This window comes from Rattus norvegicus, chromosome 9 (genome assembly GCF_036323735.1).
Source record: "Rattus norvegicus strain BN/NHsdMcwi chromosome 9, GRCr8, whole genome shotgun sequence".
Lineage (NCBI taxonomy): Eukaryota > Metazoa > Chordata > Mammalia > Rodentia > Muridae > Rattus > Rattus norvegicus.
The window spans coordinates 114107504-114123161 of NC_086027.1; the positions used below are offsets into that span (position 1 = coordinate 114107504).

Here is a 15658-nt window from a genome sequence, read left to right on the forward strand (position 1 = left end):
TGCAGACCTGACTCTGTGACTTGAGGTCCGGCCTGAAGAACCCCTGGACTCACCTGGGTAGGATCCACATCGTTGAGCATGACTACGGACGTGCAGTGGTAATCCAACACCAGTCGCCAGAAGTCTTTGACGGTGTTTGGCAAAGGATGTTGGGTGACTATAAACGCTGAGGGCTGTTTGTAGCTCTGCAGACACAAAGAGGGAGAGCCAGATATACGCAGCACAACTCGAGAGGCAGCGGTGGAGTAATTCTGTGCACATGGGGACGTGCGGAACGAAGTGCTGAATGCGGTTAGTGCTTGCTTGACTCTATCGCCATTGTCAGCACCGAAATGGACCAAAAAATAAACGATTCTGTGAAACTACGATGAAATGTCCTCACTTTGATATCACAGGAACTTCATAATTATTTCTTACCATTTTTTTATACCTCTGAAGGGTAATGTATTGGCTCTATGTATTAATAATTTTAGTGGAGGGAGTTTCAGTTTACTTTAAAAACTAAGTACAAAAAAACCCCCAAACTTGCTGGTTTGTCATTTATCTGGGTGACACCGTTTCTTATTCCCGCCATGAAAGATACGCAGGCTTTTGTCAGCTCCCGGGAGTTTTAAACAAGCTTAAGGCCCTTTTATGGTATCGCGCCAACGGAATTAAAACGTACACATCGGCACTGAAAATAGCCATTTACTTCCTCATCGGTTGAATAGCAAGAAGTAAACAGAATGGCAGGAAGCAAGGAGTTGTGTTTCCTTCCTGTGTTAATTACCGCCTAAATTAGGAAGAGAGCTAAATAACGCTGTCTGTCACTGCATCCCCATTCCCTTTGACAGATGCCTCTTGCTTTGTGGCCAGCAGGCTAGGAACCTGACCGTGTAGCTTAGGCGAGCTTCGCTTCTGAGCACTTGGGACGGGTGGCTTGTGAAGCGGGAGCTGCTGCCCCTCACAAAACCACAGGTTGGAATGCTAACCCTATTTCTGTTGTTGGATGTGCCGAAGGGGCAGACAAGCGAGATAGGAATTCACAGTGTGCTTGGGGAGCACACGTCTCCTCAGGGATATACGTTTTCTATTTCCTTCCCATGGGCCCCACACGGCTTACGTCCATCAGGGCTGCGTTGATGTAGTTGCTGCTCTCTCCGTCAATGGTGATGAGGAAGGGCAGGCAGCGATCCGGGGGCAGGATGTCCATGCAGCGGTTTTTCTCGTGGTTCCGGGGTAGGAGCGCGATGCTGCAGTCCTCTACACGCAGCGTGGGGGTCACCATGTTGAGAGTCTGCGGGACGAATGGGAAAGGTGGGAGCTCCAGTCAGGTCACCACGGGTGGCTGATTTCCCTATGACTCGATAGTATGAATCCATGTGTGAAAACACCGTATCACACCCCTTAAACATGTGCGGTTGTAATGTGCCAGCTGCAAAGACGGGACACAACTGAGTGACTGCGCAGGAGGTGTGGGCTGATAAAATGGTCCAGAGAGGATCTACGGGAGGACAAACCGATCCTTTAAAAGGAGTATGAGGTAGAGAGCTGCTCCACGGTCTCTGTTTCAGCCTCAGCTGGGTGAATTCTACAGGCCCCGTTTTCTCGTTCCCTCCTTGGGTTTTGTCTGCACGAAGCACATAGCAGCAAGGGGCCTTGCAGATCTGTAGCATACAGTGCCATTAACTCTGACGGGAGCGGGATAACTGAAAATCTTGGAGGTAAGAAATTGGGAGAGCATTTGGTTTTAGAGTTAGGTATGGTTAGATAAAACCTGAACTTTTGCCTAAATGAAGATTTAGGCACATGGAGTGCTCTTAAAAGCCATTTCCATGGTTGGACCGCATGCATGCTTGGTTACCTTAAGAACCATGTGTCCTGCATCTCGGAACTGGCTGGTGGCTGTTTGACATGCAAATGACTCTGTTAGGCTGGTGGCATGAAGCCAAGTAATTCTGGACCTGGAGATGTTTGGCCTGGTGCTGCTACCGACATTTCAAAAGCGGACCCAGTGTCGATGCTAAACACCCTATTGGGTGCACAGGAAAGTCATCCGGGCCTCAACTGTCACTAGTCCAAGGTGAGAAGCTCTGTGTTGGTTCAAGGGCCTACTTCAGGAGCTTTCCTAAAGAGGGAAAGTCAGACCCTACCAGTCTCCCTGCCCTGCACTGCCTGGATCCACACTTACCCGGAATTCCTCTTTAATTTGGCTTGAGTTTGTCTGTGGGTCCAGTTTGTTCATGTCGTAATACAGAGACCTGACTTGGGAAGCAGGGATGGAGGTGTCTCCACAAAGGCAGGCTTCCAGGATGGCATCGTGGATGAAGACGTACTGCTCCTGAAGAGGCAGATGGACTTAGTTACTGATGGGGAGAACCGAAGATGAGCCCAGAGGGCTGGAGAAGGAGGGGAATGGCGTGTTGTCACCAAGCTGAGAGGGCACATCCTCAACAGAGAAGCAAGGACAATGAGGCCCTTGAGCCAGGGGACTGGGTTGCCCAGCATCATGGCCGTGCTCCTGACAGCTGGTATTCGAGACTAGGAAGATGAATAATATTCCACAGACCAATTAGAGCAGGCGGGACAGTAGTAAAATCTTTAATTTCCAATCCTGTGAATTTGGAACTCAAATTCAGACGGGGAGTGAGCATGACTTGGTTGACGTTGGAGGAATTTCCTAATCAAGTTTACAATATAAAAATGGTCTGGGGAAACTCAATCACGCCCCAGACACAGTTGTAACTGTGAGGCAGAACTTATTTTGAACCATTGATTACTGGTTCTGGTTCTGATCATTATCAAAGCTCTGATAAGTCGAGAATATAGCTCTTATACGTGCGGGTTCTCTAGAACTGTGAGCGTAGCTCCATGGCTGACAACTTGTCTCACAGGTGCGAGCCCCTGGACTTGGTCCCCATGACCACATCAATAAACACGCGTAAAAATTATTCCTCTAGTTGTGACTTGGCGGGGACTCTCCCTAGAATTAATTAAGTTTCAGCATCTTTATTATTGATCTTCAATTATACAAAATTTTAAAGGCTTTCTTATCATTATTTTCTATAACATCCTGGCATAAGGAAGATAAAGTGAGAAGATGGGCGTTTTAATACTTGATCAATTGTCAAAGCATTGAGTGTAAAAGGTTAATCACCATTGTGTTTTGAAATAAGCCCCTAGTCTAAAGAGAAGAGACACGGAAGGAACCCCTTTGACTTCTGGCTTTCTCGTGCCTGCTGAGGTCCCTAAAGGGCTCCCTCGTAAGCTTCGGTGTGTAACTGAACACAGGGCTACACAGGGCTATTCAATTGCTCTCCAGTCAGCTTCATGAGCTGTCCTCATGGCCCTAGGTTCTATGCCCGAGGTCCAGGATATACGCTTTAGAAATGTCAACTTCTTGCTATACCTCGCATTTCGACTTTAAGTGTTACTAATTGGTACAGAACACCACAAATTGGGCAAAGTCCCATGATGCCAGGCGGCAGTGAGAGCTGTTTCTCTCTGGTGTTATATGGAGGAGATTACCCTGAGGTGGCCTGGCAGACGCCCCACTATTCTCAGGAGCTGACTTGCTCTGCTTCTCAGCTAATTTAAGAGGCAGACTGAACAGGAGCAGGGCAGGAAGCCCGAATGCCTAATGAAGACGCTCCTCTGGGTCCCTCGGCACAGGCGACTGTGCGAATGTAGGTTGATGGCTACGGATTCCCGTACCCGGAAAACTCTTGGCACCAGAGCTATAACTTTAGAAGTCCCTTTTTGTTTGTTTTTGAAAAGGCAGACCGAAAGAAGGATGGAGGAAGGATGGAGGAAGGAAGGAGGGAGGGGATGGGACGCATGGAGGAATCAGGAGTTGGCAAGTACAGCACTGCTCTCCTAGGGAATTTGGTAGAAACAGTTGGCACGCTTCTCTTGCCCAAGGAGGTAGGTACGCAGGATGGACAACGGGTGCTCAGCTATGGGATGGAGGGCCAGGAGCAGTACCTCTGTCTGCACCATGTTGACTCTCCTGGACCGAAGCTCTCTGACACAGTTGTAGATGTCTACCACGCCTTCCCTTTCTGCCATGTCCAACATGATATCGATGACGATGAAGCAGCCTGTCCTCCCGGCGCCGGCACTGCTCGGGGGAGAGGGGAGTCTGTCAGCCAAGGGGAAGGGCAACCGCAGGCTTCTAGCTTCTTCACTGTGAACCACTAATTCACTTCTAGTACATTTTCTTAGACTCTCCATGAAACCCCGTAGCCAGAACCGGTTCACGGTGCATCCATGAGGAAGCACCGGAGAGCTCTCCTTACCTGCAGTGTACCACCAGTGGGCCTGCGTTGGGTGGGCTCTTGGATTTGACCTGCCGGACGAAACCCAGCAGGCCGGTGGCGTGGTAGGGGACGCCGTGATCCGGCCAGCCAGTGAAGTGGAACTGTCTGATCTCTCGTATTTCATGAATACCTCTCTGAAGTCCGTGGTCAGCAGCAGCAGTGGGGAGAACAGAGGAAAGGAAGGGCCAGTGTGAGCAGGGGTGCGATGCTTCTGTGAGCGAGTTAGGGGCTGGGGAAGAAGGACCTTTGGAGCTGTACTATGCAGTCTGGTAGGTTTAGGACATGAGGTGGTTTCTAGGCATGAAAGGGGAGGTGGTGTCTAGGGGGGTCGTGCTAATGGACATATGCAATTCTGGAGATGAATGGGTCTCTCTGGCTCTTTGGAAGTCTTTTTGTACAAAGCAGACTGTGTTAAAAGCTGCTCATCGGTGGCCACTGGAATGTTAGGACCCTTGTCCTGGCTCCCGGTGCTCACATGGTGCGTGTACACCGTCAGCAATTGGGGCATGTTTGCGGGAAGAATCAGCTAGAACCCCTGTCCAATGTGTTTTCATCTGTGGCTCAGTTAGGCCTCTCCCTTTTGTTTAAGCAAACGTGCAGCCTGTTCCTTCAGATGCTAGCAATTCTGCGACTATAAATACTTCAAGGGTTATGGGAACAGAGCTATGGAAATATGAAGGTGCCTCATTCTGTCTTCAAGTGGCTGTTTCCTCTGTGGAAGCAGGCTTGTCAGAAAGCATGAGGGTCAAGAAGTACTTTTACTGGGATTCTGTTTGACCAGTGAGTGGAAGGCAGGGCGCTGCCTCACACTGAGCTAAAGGGGGCAAAAGGGAAGAGACTTTATGCTTACTTTGGCTTTTAATTTGCTCTTCTTAATCTTTTAAAAAGATTATTTTTATATGCATGGGTGTTTTGTCCGCACACACTCAAGCGTGCTGTTGCTCACAGAGGTTCAGAACAGGGGACAAATCTCCTGGAAGTGGAGCTAAGGATGGTTATAAGCCACCATGTGGCATTTCTGGGCACATGTGTGTGCAGCTACCTACGAACATGCATAGGCACACATGTATGGAGGACTCAGGCACATGTGTGGGCACACATGTATGGAGGGAGGCCAGATAGGGACGCTGAGCATTTCCCTCTGGTGTTCACTTTCTGTCTGTTTTGAGACAGGTTCTCTCACTGAGCCTGAACCCAAGGGTTCGGATCCTGTGGATGGCCAGGAAGTTCTCAGGGTCTCTCTGTTCTCTCAGTACTGCAGTGATAGGCTCACATTTTTAAGTGGATGCCCTGAATCTCAACCTAGGTCTGCTTGCTTTCACAGCAGGCTTCCTTACCCACTGAGCCCTCTCCCCGGCCCCAAGGTATGTTTGAAAAAACAACAACAACAAAATTACTTTTAAAACCAAGGCTACAAGTAAATCTGGGATCCAATGGCTATCCTGTGTCCTCCTATCTGATCCTTGCTTTGGTTTTTATTAACATTTTACAGATGAACATGCCTGGACCTTACCAGATTCTCTACCAATGATTCCCAAATGTTTAGCGAATGAGGAATAAATTCCCTATTACTAGGGGCTTGGAAAGGCTGGGGGAGGGAAGAAAGTGCAGACTTTCAATGAGACTCGTTGGCCATTTGCTATTAATGTGCTAATGTATCTCTCACACAGTGACTACCAATGCCAAAGCTCTATTTCCTGTGGAAATCCTGTTGTTTACTTTAGCCAGGACTCACAGTGCAGTGAGCTAACCAGGCCCCAGGGGACCAGAGAATGGCACCAGGTAGTTAAGAGCCAAATTTTCTCATCACCGAAAATAATGTTTGGCCAGCTCCAAAGACACCATCAGAAGACAGGCAAGTCGCTCTCACCCTTCCAAAGCTTAGCGCGCTCGCTCCCCTGGAATTATGATCAGCGATTTGGTCAGTGACGTGCAAACACCCTGAGACTCTGCAACAGCTCTGGCAATGAATGCTATGTCCTCCCGGTGGGAGGGGATGAGGTTTTTATATGCTTGGTTTCAGCCCCAGGGTGACTGACACCCATCATGACGTGGGCTCCCAACTAATGCCTTTATGGCCGATTTTCATAGCAAGGGACATGGCAGCTTCAAGTATCCTGAAAACCTGTTCCCACAATGGAGCTCAACCTTCTAATCTACTTGTTCCTGCCAAGGTGAGCAAAGGAAGTTACTTCTGATACAACGATCCTTCCTGTAGGTGAACAACTGAGTCTCCTGGGGGAAACAGGAGCAACCAGCAATGGCAGCCTGAGTATTTCCTAGCTGGATGTTAATTACCTCATTTCTTTAGTTTTCATTAGAAAACATTAACACTGTATAAAAAACTGTCTAAATCATTTAATGTTTTCACGCCGTATAATGGGAGGGGAGACTCCACATCAGACCACTGTGCCTATCCCAACGTGGGTTTATTCTAGGTCTGTGGAATGACTGGCTGAAGTGTGCGTCTGTCTGTCTTTGAGACAGGGGATATTATTCCTCTTGCTGTCTCAGAGTCTCAGGGTTTCTCAAAGGCACAGAGGAGAGGCTGGCCACTTTCAGCTTCAATTCTGCCAAGTCAGACAAGGTCTGGGTCTGTGGGGACCTTGGGGTTGTCATGTCAGCGTGCCATCACGCTGTATTATATGCTACGTAAAACCATGCGGTATGTGGGAAAGAGATGGAGACCATCAGATGCAAACTAGGGAGTCACCAACCTCAGGCTATGGCTTTTGGACTGCTCTGCATAAGAGTCCAAATCTATCCTCTCACCTTTAGGTCTCTTGCTACATCCTGCTCCCAAAACAGAATTGCAAGAACGCAAAGCCCGTATATAACCACCTCTTTTCCTTTCTCCTTTAATGCGAGAGTTTCAAAGTCCAAAAGTGTTCTACAGACGTTAAACGACAGGGTTTTCTTTCTTAAAGACTCCAATTGCCCAGTCTGAAAATGGTTAACAGGTCTCCTCCCTACGCCATCTCTTCGCTGGTCGCCTCGTGATTAGAACACCTGGGTGTCTGAGGAGCATTTCTGTGCACCTGGGCATGTAGCAGGCACCGTAAAAGGTTAAACGCAGAGCAGAGAAACAAACCGACCCTTGCTCTGACAACCCGGGTGCACTTGCAGCTCATTAGAGGGCTGACTGTTGTTCAAAGAACTTCATGTTTAAGCAGTGGCTTAGCAAAAAAATACGGAGGGTCTTTTATTGCTATCTGTTCTAATGCAGTTTATTCATGAGTGCTCTTGCCAAGAGCCATGCAGAAATCCTGCAAGTGCTTTTCTTTCACAGTCCTGTCTGAGAAGGAAGAAAGAAAATTTCAACATCAAAGTGTGAGGTTTAGAACTTGAAGAATTGAGCCAACCAGAACTACTTTACACTCTTTGAAGTCTCCAAGCCTCTCTCTCTTGCTTATGAGAGAAGAGAGAAGAGAGAGGCAGACAGAGACACAGAGAGACAGACAGAGACACAGAGAAAGAGACAAGAGGGAGGGAGGGAGGGAGGGGGGAGAGAGAGAGAGAGAGAGAGAGAGACAGAGACAGAGAGAGACAGAGACAGAGACAGAGACAGAGACAGAGAGAGGCAGGGTATAGGAGAAAGAAGCTCAATAGTACCTGAAACAGATTAAAGTAAAGCCTTCCTTGCTTTGGGAGACTTGCCGTAAATTTGGATTTTCAAACTAGGAATGGCAGCCCCACCATCACTGTGAATTTGACAATAGGCAGATCCTGCAACTTCCTTATTCCCCAGAGATGCCCCTGTTGTTCCAAAAAAAATTGCATTTAGATGCAGTGGCAATGTAGACTCAGGAGAAGGGCCAGGAGCTAAGAGGCCAGCAGTCTGGCATACATAGCCTGGCCTTGGGAGGGGTCTGCTGCCATTGGCTGAGTGAGAGCAACCCGTTCCTGATAAACTGATAATTTCAGAGCAGCAGCTGTGCAGGCCTTGACAGGACAGCCCGTGGGCCTCTGCAGGGCAGAGTGTCTCTCAGTCACCTCCACCTTCCCCACAGCATACCTGTGGCACTTCTCTGGACGGACTGCAGTTTGCTTCACCTCCGGCCCCACCCTATGTCAGCAGAAAGAAGGGGACAAGGAGAGTCCTGTCATGGCCTACAGTGCTTCCCAGAGAAGCAGCCCTAGCCATGCCTATGGGATGAGGTGACGCAGAATCGATGCACAGGGCTGAGAGCGAAGTGTGAGTGGATATGAAGGGGTGGGGGCTCATGCAAGAGTGCCCGTGACTGACTGACTGACAGAGCTCCCGCACGTGGGCTCCCAGGGAGATCGCTGCCACTCTGAGGACCCTTCAGTCTCTTGGACTTTGGGCCTTAGGGAGGGATTCCGGGAGCACCATGGACCAGACCTGTGTCTCAGTGTTTGTGTCAACTCAGTTTCAGGAAACACAAGTGGACGTTCAACAGGAGATACACTTATGGAGCTGGGAAGGCGTCTCTCTAAATGTGGAAAGCTTTGCTTTATGAATCAAGAAAGAGAAATGGGGAAAGACCAGCCAGGTTAAAGTGAAGGTAGTGTGGTAGGCGTTATCTCTGGGCTTAGTCGAAAAGCACAGATTGCCATGAAATGGGAATGGCCTGCAGGAAGGATGGAGCTGGGCTGTTACGTAATCAGAGGGCGAGACGCAGTCTTGCGGAAGTGCTGGAGCCTGCCTGCCTTCAGGCCTGACCCTAGATAAGCTACTGAGGCTCGGCCGGCTTCTGCGCTTACCTTCTCCACGGCAAAGGTTCTTATCACATATTCTGCCAGCAGCTCTGTGTCTATTAGCGTGACTTTTATGTCTTTATAGATCTCCGTGTCGTCCGGCCAGTATTTGCAGCATTTCACCTTCAAGGAACACAAAGATTGTGGGTTTAGCTTTTTACTTAGTTCCCTCGATGAGGGGGCCACACTGTGATTTACAGGGTGAATTTGCACACACGAGTGAGTCACCCCAAAGCAACTTTGTTGTTGCTTTTAGCACCACCTGCCTGGTCTTACCCCATTACAGGAAACCTTCACTTCCCATCTCTCCCTACTCGGGGGAAATGGCCTAAACAAACCACAGAGAACATTTGCAAATTTTAGTCTTCTTGGCTCTTAAGTTTCAGAAAGTGGCTAAGGGTTTTTCTGGGGATTGGATGGAAAATCTGACTCAACACTAATGACGAAGCAAGTGCGCGAGGGGGGGAGGGGGGAGGAACGTCAAAACTAACGGCACCAGACTCACAGACTCTTGCTCTGGTGCTTACGGTCACCAGGGACGTCTGTCTTTTTCAATTGTTTCAGGTCAGAACAGAGATTAGAGGGTTTCATCCTGACCCCTTCATACATACGTGTCGTATGCTCTGTTCATGTGTGTCGTCCCTCCGCACTCCCTCCTGCTTGGGGCTGGTTTCCTTCCTGACCCCAGCTAGTGCCCTTTCTGTTTCTATTAGATGCGTGCCCTCCTCTTCTCTACTTTCTACCTCCTTTGTGAGCTCCTCCTGCTCCTTTCTCTCTAGTCCCCCCCCCACATATCATATACATATACTAATATACATATACAATGTATGATTGCAAATCTAATCTCCATGTTTATGAGACTGCATGGTATTTGTCTTTCTGAGTCTGGCTCATTTCACTTAACATGGTGCCCTCTGGTTGCCTCTGTTTTCCTGCAAATGGAATGACCTCGCTTTCTCTTTATGCTCTCGTGAACTCCATGGACTCTCCAAAATGCCTCCCCCCCACAATTCCTTTCCTTTATATTCCCTCTGACGCAATCTAAGTTTGGACTCTGGGGTCTTCTTGCAGGGATGTTCCTCACAGACAAGATCTAGACACCACCTCCCAGTTAGAGGTGCCCTTCCCCCAACTCTGTCTTGGGCCAGCGCTGTCTGTGAGATTGACGAGATGGTCTCATATCTGGGGTGTAAGCGACTTAAAAAAATCTGGCCACAACTTGCGTTTTCAGTCTAATCTACAATCATATTCAAGGACAAACATCTAATCTAATCCCAAAAGAGACTGTGATCCAAAAACCATCTTGTCTGTCTAGAATGGTCTCTCAACCCGTTTCCTCCCAGGTGATGCCCTGCCTCCACTCTTTAATGCACATGTTAGATGTTACACCATCCCATCCCTACCCAAGACTTTTACCCACAGATGTGAACTCTCTTTGGTTCCCAAGAAGAATTTTTTGTGGCGAGGATGAGATCCTTTAAATGCCTGGTTATTGCTGGCCAGTGGGAAAGGGGTTATTTTGCCTATTTCTCAGATCCTGCAGTACCTGGAGGTGATGCCCTGCACACGATACATATGCAAGGACTACACAGGGCTGCATATCATGGAGACGGACATAGGGTCAGTTTAAGAAAGAAAATCCCAGACTGGGAAAGATTTCAGGAAGGATTACAGGCTGAGAGGACTTTTCAGAAGGCAAACATCTGCGTCTCACTAATGTTTACAGCGTGGTTTGTGGCTAGCCAGGACCCTGGCTGCCTCTAAATGTTTGCAACTCTCTATATAAGTTCAAGATAATCCTTATTAAGCTGAGTTGACAATATAGAGAGCAGAGTCTGAGGCAAGTGGAGCAGGGCACAAAGATGGGCTTGATCCCATGCTGTTCTAAATTGACCCTGGGAACCCCCCTACGTGACCTTTGCCTGGAAATGCAATCTGTGACATTACCAGAAGGTGCTATCTACTGCACCTATAGTAGATATTTGTCATGAATATCCAAAAGATACCAAGAATACCCAAGATTGAAAGAGACCGGCAATTCTTCTTTTGTAGATGCCAAGTCTGTCTGATCAGAGGGTGTGTATGCAGAGGTCTCTAACTTGAGGGGGACCACGGTTTCATTTGTAGAATGTCCGTGGTGGTTAACGGGGATGTTAATATACACAATGCGCTCACCTTTACTCCCCGTGTCTTCCATTAGGAGAGCAGGAGGTAGTGGGTGAAGCTACAAATACAGTATGAACGTGTGCTTTTAAATTGGAGTAACTGGACGGAACACAAGTAAAAGTGTATTTCTGTGGAAAGTACAAGAGAACAATAACCACCCCCCCCACACACCCACACCCTCCTACACCCCCCACACACATACAGAGACAGACAGACAGACAGACAGACAGTGCACCTGCAACCTGTGTTAAACCAGGGATCTTTTACCTAATGAAACCACCCTATCTGGTGTATCCTAGTTCATCTATTTTAGACTCCTTTCCCTCTCTGCCTGGGAATTTTAATAAATACGAAGAACGCGGGGCCTTCGATGCCTTGGGGTCAAGGAGCGAAGGCCTGCCAGCATGGACTGAGGGTCAGAGTCTCTTCTCTGGACAGTTCCCACGTGCCAGCTCAGATCGCATCTGACCTCGGACCCAGTTCTACAGCACGGTTTTCTGGAGATCAGAACTTGTAAGAGGCACTGGGATGCCTCCACCTGTAGGTGGGCAACAGGAACCTCTATGCTAGACCATGTCCAGTTCCCGTGGAAGCTCCAAAGTCAAGAGCTTCCTTCCACTATAGCCACACTGGCGGGGAACGGGTGCAGCTGCTCTCCAGTGAACGACAGTGTCCTCTTCTGAAATGTATGGTTGGGAGCTGACCCAGAGCCACTTGGATGCTCTAATCCAGAGGCAGCTAAGAAAACAGAAGCGTAGAGGTGTCCAGGGCACCTCGGATGTTGTACACCAGCACCTGTCAGGGCGGGTCTGGAAAAGGCAGAGGGACTGTTTAGAATCCGGTCCCCCCCAACTCATCTCCCAGAGTATCTTGAAATGGCTCACCACATCTGTTTCAGCCTACTAAGAATCTTTCTAAATTGAGCTCTCCTAAGTATCTTTTTAACTGCTTGGATCCGTGTCAAGTTATTATTTGGCTCAAAGAAAAAGGAACAGGAAAGGAAGCATGTCTCACCAGGGATGGCGACTTTGTACAACCATAGCACGAGGGGCTTGTGGCCACCTCCTGGCTCTGACTCTGCATACAGAGATGTTGAAACCAAGGCTTTATGAGACACCTGCTGGATCCCCAGCCTCACATAACCCGACGCTCCTGTTTGATCCTGTGCCGAGCCAGCTGTCTCCTGCAGCCTGAGGGTGCCTGCATAGCTTCTACACATCTTCATCATGCATGGCAACAGCTTCCGGCATGGAAACGAGGCCACTTCCAGGGTCCTTTGATTACTTTGGTGCCCTATGCAGATTCTACCAGGCCATTCATCAAGCAGAGGGCACTGGGCCCCACTGCCTGCTCATTCCCATACTCGGCTGCGGGAGAGAAGTAGTCTCTATTCCCAAGGAGTCTTCAACTTTGGCTTTAAAATTCACTAACTTAAAACACAGAAAGCGTGAGACTGTGAGGACCCTGAACGTACTGGGAGATGTCGTTAATGAGGGTCCTTTTTAACTCACAGCTCGAGACAGTCCCATGCTTATTAAGGTCATAACACCGCTGGGGTTAGAGCGACTTCCCCTGAGCCTGGGAGTACCTCATCTTGACCTTGAGTGCACCCTGACAGGGTTACAATGAGAGTCCCAAACTCTAGTGCACACCAGAACTCCTTGTGGTGATTCTCAACAAACTCGAGCATCTGAAGAATTGGCTCTTCCAATAAGCACTTTGGCCTGAAGCCCGTGCTGGAAAGAGGGACTTCTGCAGCCCAACCAGACAGCAGGGCCTGGCTGGCAGGAGTTGGAAGAAGGCCTGGCAGCTTGCTTATGCAAACTCAGGTTCTGCATCTGTCAGGAGGGGATGCTGATGATTCTTACCCAGAGCATCCTAAGACGAGGGTAGCGGTTTTAAATGTGCCAACACATTAGAATCAGCTGGAAGGCATGTTTAAAGAGACCCTAAAGCCCAGGTCACATTCCAGGCGCGCTCTCTCTCTCTCTCTCTCTCTCTCTCTCTCTCTCTCTCTCTCTCTCTCTATTTCTGGGCTGGGACAGAAGCAACCATAATTTCCGGGTGCTTTCCGCGTGGTCCCAAGCACAGATGAGCCTGGAAATTGCTGGACATGATAAACATGTCTAGACAAGAGTCCAGTTGACGGCAAGACCCCGGAAATGGTAATCCTTCTTAAGGGACGAGTTTAAACTCTGGACCCTAGGTGACAACAGGAGTTTGTGGAGCCTGGGAAGACGAAGCGGGATATTTAGGAAGAGAAGGAGAGAGTCTTGAGCAGTGACAGCCGAGGTTTATGATGGGAGGAGAGGGGAGACGTCTGTGCTGCTTCTGTTCGCTCCTGTAAACTATTCTCCCCAGAAACAAGATGACGCAGAGGAGAAAGGCTGGCCTGTCCAGTCTCCTACTGTATGGCTTGGATGTGTTTCCAGCAGGAATTAGGGGAAAGTTTCTGTATTTTCAGGAGGCAATGTAAAGGGAGCAGCTGGAGTCACAAAGACAGTTTGCAGACCCTCATTTGCAAGGTCACTGCAGCTCCCACACAGAGAGCCCTTACTGGTTTCGGTGAGATGTTCTGGGAGTTGTCATCTCACATGGGAGCTTAGGGAGGAAAACAGGTTGCATGGGCCCCGGCCAGCCTCTTTGGTCCTAGTTCCTTCTATGAAGAAGACAGGGATAGGGTAAATGATGAACTCCCTGGGTAGGCCAGGCCCCCAGTCAAGCTGTAGGGCTGTGTGGGAGGGTAGACCTCAGGGAGTGTAGCTTTCTTAGGTTTTGTTAGGGTTTGGCTTCAGGAGCATATAAGAGTAGGAAGGATAAACTGGTTTTAGCTGCCCTGTCTAGGTGAGGCCGAAGAGGCAGGATGGGAAGGAGGAGAGTATGTTCTGAAGCCACTGTCGACTTTTCCCGTAGATTTCAAGCTGCTAACTTCCCGCCCATGCCTCTCGGCTGGTTTTTCATGTATAAGATCTCTCTTCCCCTCTTCTGTCTCCTTTCTCTTATTTGAGGCAAGGTCATGTGATATGGTCCAAGGTCTTACAATCTGCCATGTAGTTCAGGCTGGCCTCAAACTCATCACGTTCCTGAGCGCTGGGAATATAGGCAGAAGCCGCTAGGCCCAGCCAAGATCACGGCTATGCTATAGACATTTATATGTAAGTCTCATTTGATCACCACTCATCCTAAAACGTGTCACATATGCCGATAAGGGTGGTATACTTGTATATAAGTGTATAAGGGACGGGGGCTGGCTTCTTCCTTCCAGGCTCGATTCACATGGTGGTGGGGCACTTGAAGACTTCAAGAATGGACAGTAAGTCAGGTGTTACCGAGGAGTGCATCTAGAGCTTTAGTTTGGGGGAAGAGCGTCGTAACATAAAGACATCTCCCTTTCATCCACCGGGGCTTCTGTGTAAAGCCTTCGTGGTCAGATCACAGCTACTGGTTTCCTATCTAGCTCTTCTCTAGTAATTTGTTCAGTTGATCCAGAGAGTAGCATAAGCCAGCTTTGGTAGGCTGTCAAGAGACATTTCCATTCTGACTGCTTTGTTATGGGCCTGTTCAAGAAAGGGGGCTTTGGCATTTAGCAATACCCACAGTTCAATTCTGGCCAAGGAGGGAGCTCAGTAAAAACATGTCACACACTCTGAATATACCTTAAGAAGCACTTAGACGTCTTCTGAGCAACAGCAGCATTATTAGCATAAACTCAGGCTCCAAAGTGCATTAGTGAGGTATCTTCCTGGAGAGGCACGAGGTAGATCTCTGACAGTCATCACCTTGATGAGCTCATACTTTAGATTTGTGACCTGGTGCAAGTCACAGGCCTGTTCCGCCTCTTCCCGTATGTCCTGGCAGATACTGGATCATGTGGTGGATGAAATGTTCCCAACTCCTATCTGGGAATTAGGAAAAGTGTCTGTGTTCTTGGGAGGCAACTTAAAGAAACAGCTGGAGTTACAAAGAGAGTTCGCAAACCCTCAGATGTAAGGTCACTGTGGCTTCTATACAGACAGCCCTTACTGGTTTGCTAGAGAGAACGATTTGCAAGGACCCAAGCTGGTCTCTATCCATAGTTTCTTCTATGAGGAAGGCAGAGACTGCCCCTGAACATTAATTCTGCATTCATATTTTACAAATGCCTAACTTGAACCAATAGACAGGCAGATGCAAAGTCTTATGAGATCAGCATTTCAACGTCATGGCCCCGGTGGGGCAAAGCCCTCAGCTAATGTCTTAGCTTAGGACATGGAATTCCCAGGTCATTCTGGTTGACCATTTGGACAAGTCTTAAAGCCAGTGACAAGCAGAATCCGAGCTAGGTCTCTCTGCGGACACAGAGGAATGAGCTATGATTGTAACGTTCACGAGAAGACGCGTCCAATCAGCAAATCTAACTTGAGGTGGATCACAAGGCAGGCTCAGTGATCAAAGTGCTTTCCCTGGGGATTTTATCCCTTTGGGTTAAAAGCCAA

General features: G+C 48.7%; 1 protein-coding gene across 6 annotated transcripts in view; it reads right to left on the reverse strand.

Moving 5' to 3' along the window:
• Positions 1–15658, reverse strand: part of Ptprm (protein tyrosine phosphatase, receptor type, M) — a 704621-nt gene that overhangs the window by 21124 nt on the left and 667839 nt on the right. For 3 of the 6 annotated variants that reach the window (XM_063266818.1, XM_039083119.2, XM_063266821.1), the window contains 7 exons: positions 9024–9140; positions 8314–8364; positions 4278–4432; positions 3964–4099; positions 2171–2320; positions 1103–1276; positions 54–185 (listed from right to left, as the gene is read on the reverse strand). In XM_063266818.1, coding sequence (XP_063122888.1) covers positions 54–185; positions 1103–1276; positions 2171–2320; positions 3964–4099; positions 4278–4432; positions 8314–8364; positions 9024–9140 — 915 coding nt within the window. The remainder of the gene's footprint in view (positions 1–53; positions 186–1102; positions 1277–2170; positions 2321–3963; positions 4100–4277; positions 4433–8313; positions 8365–9023; positions 9141–15658) is intronic. The other 3 variants (NM_001168632.1, XM_063266820.1, XM_039083125.2) reach the window with 1 other exon arrangement.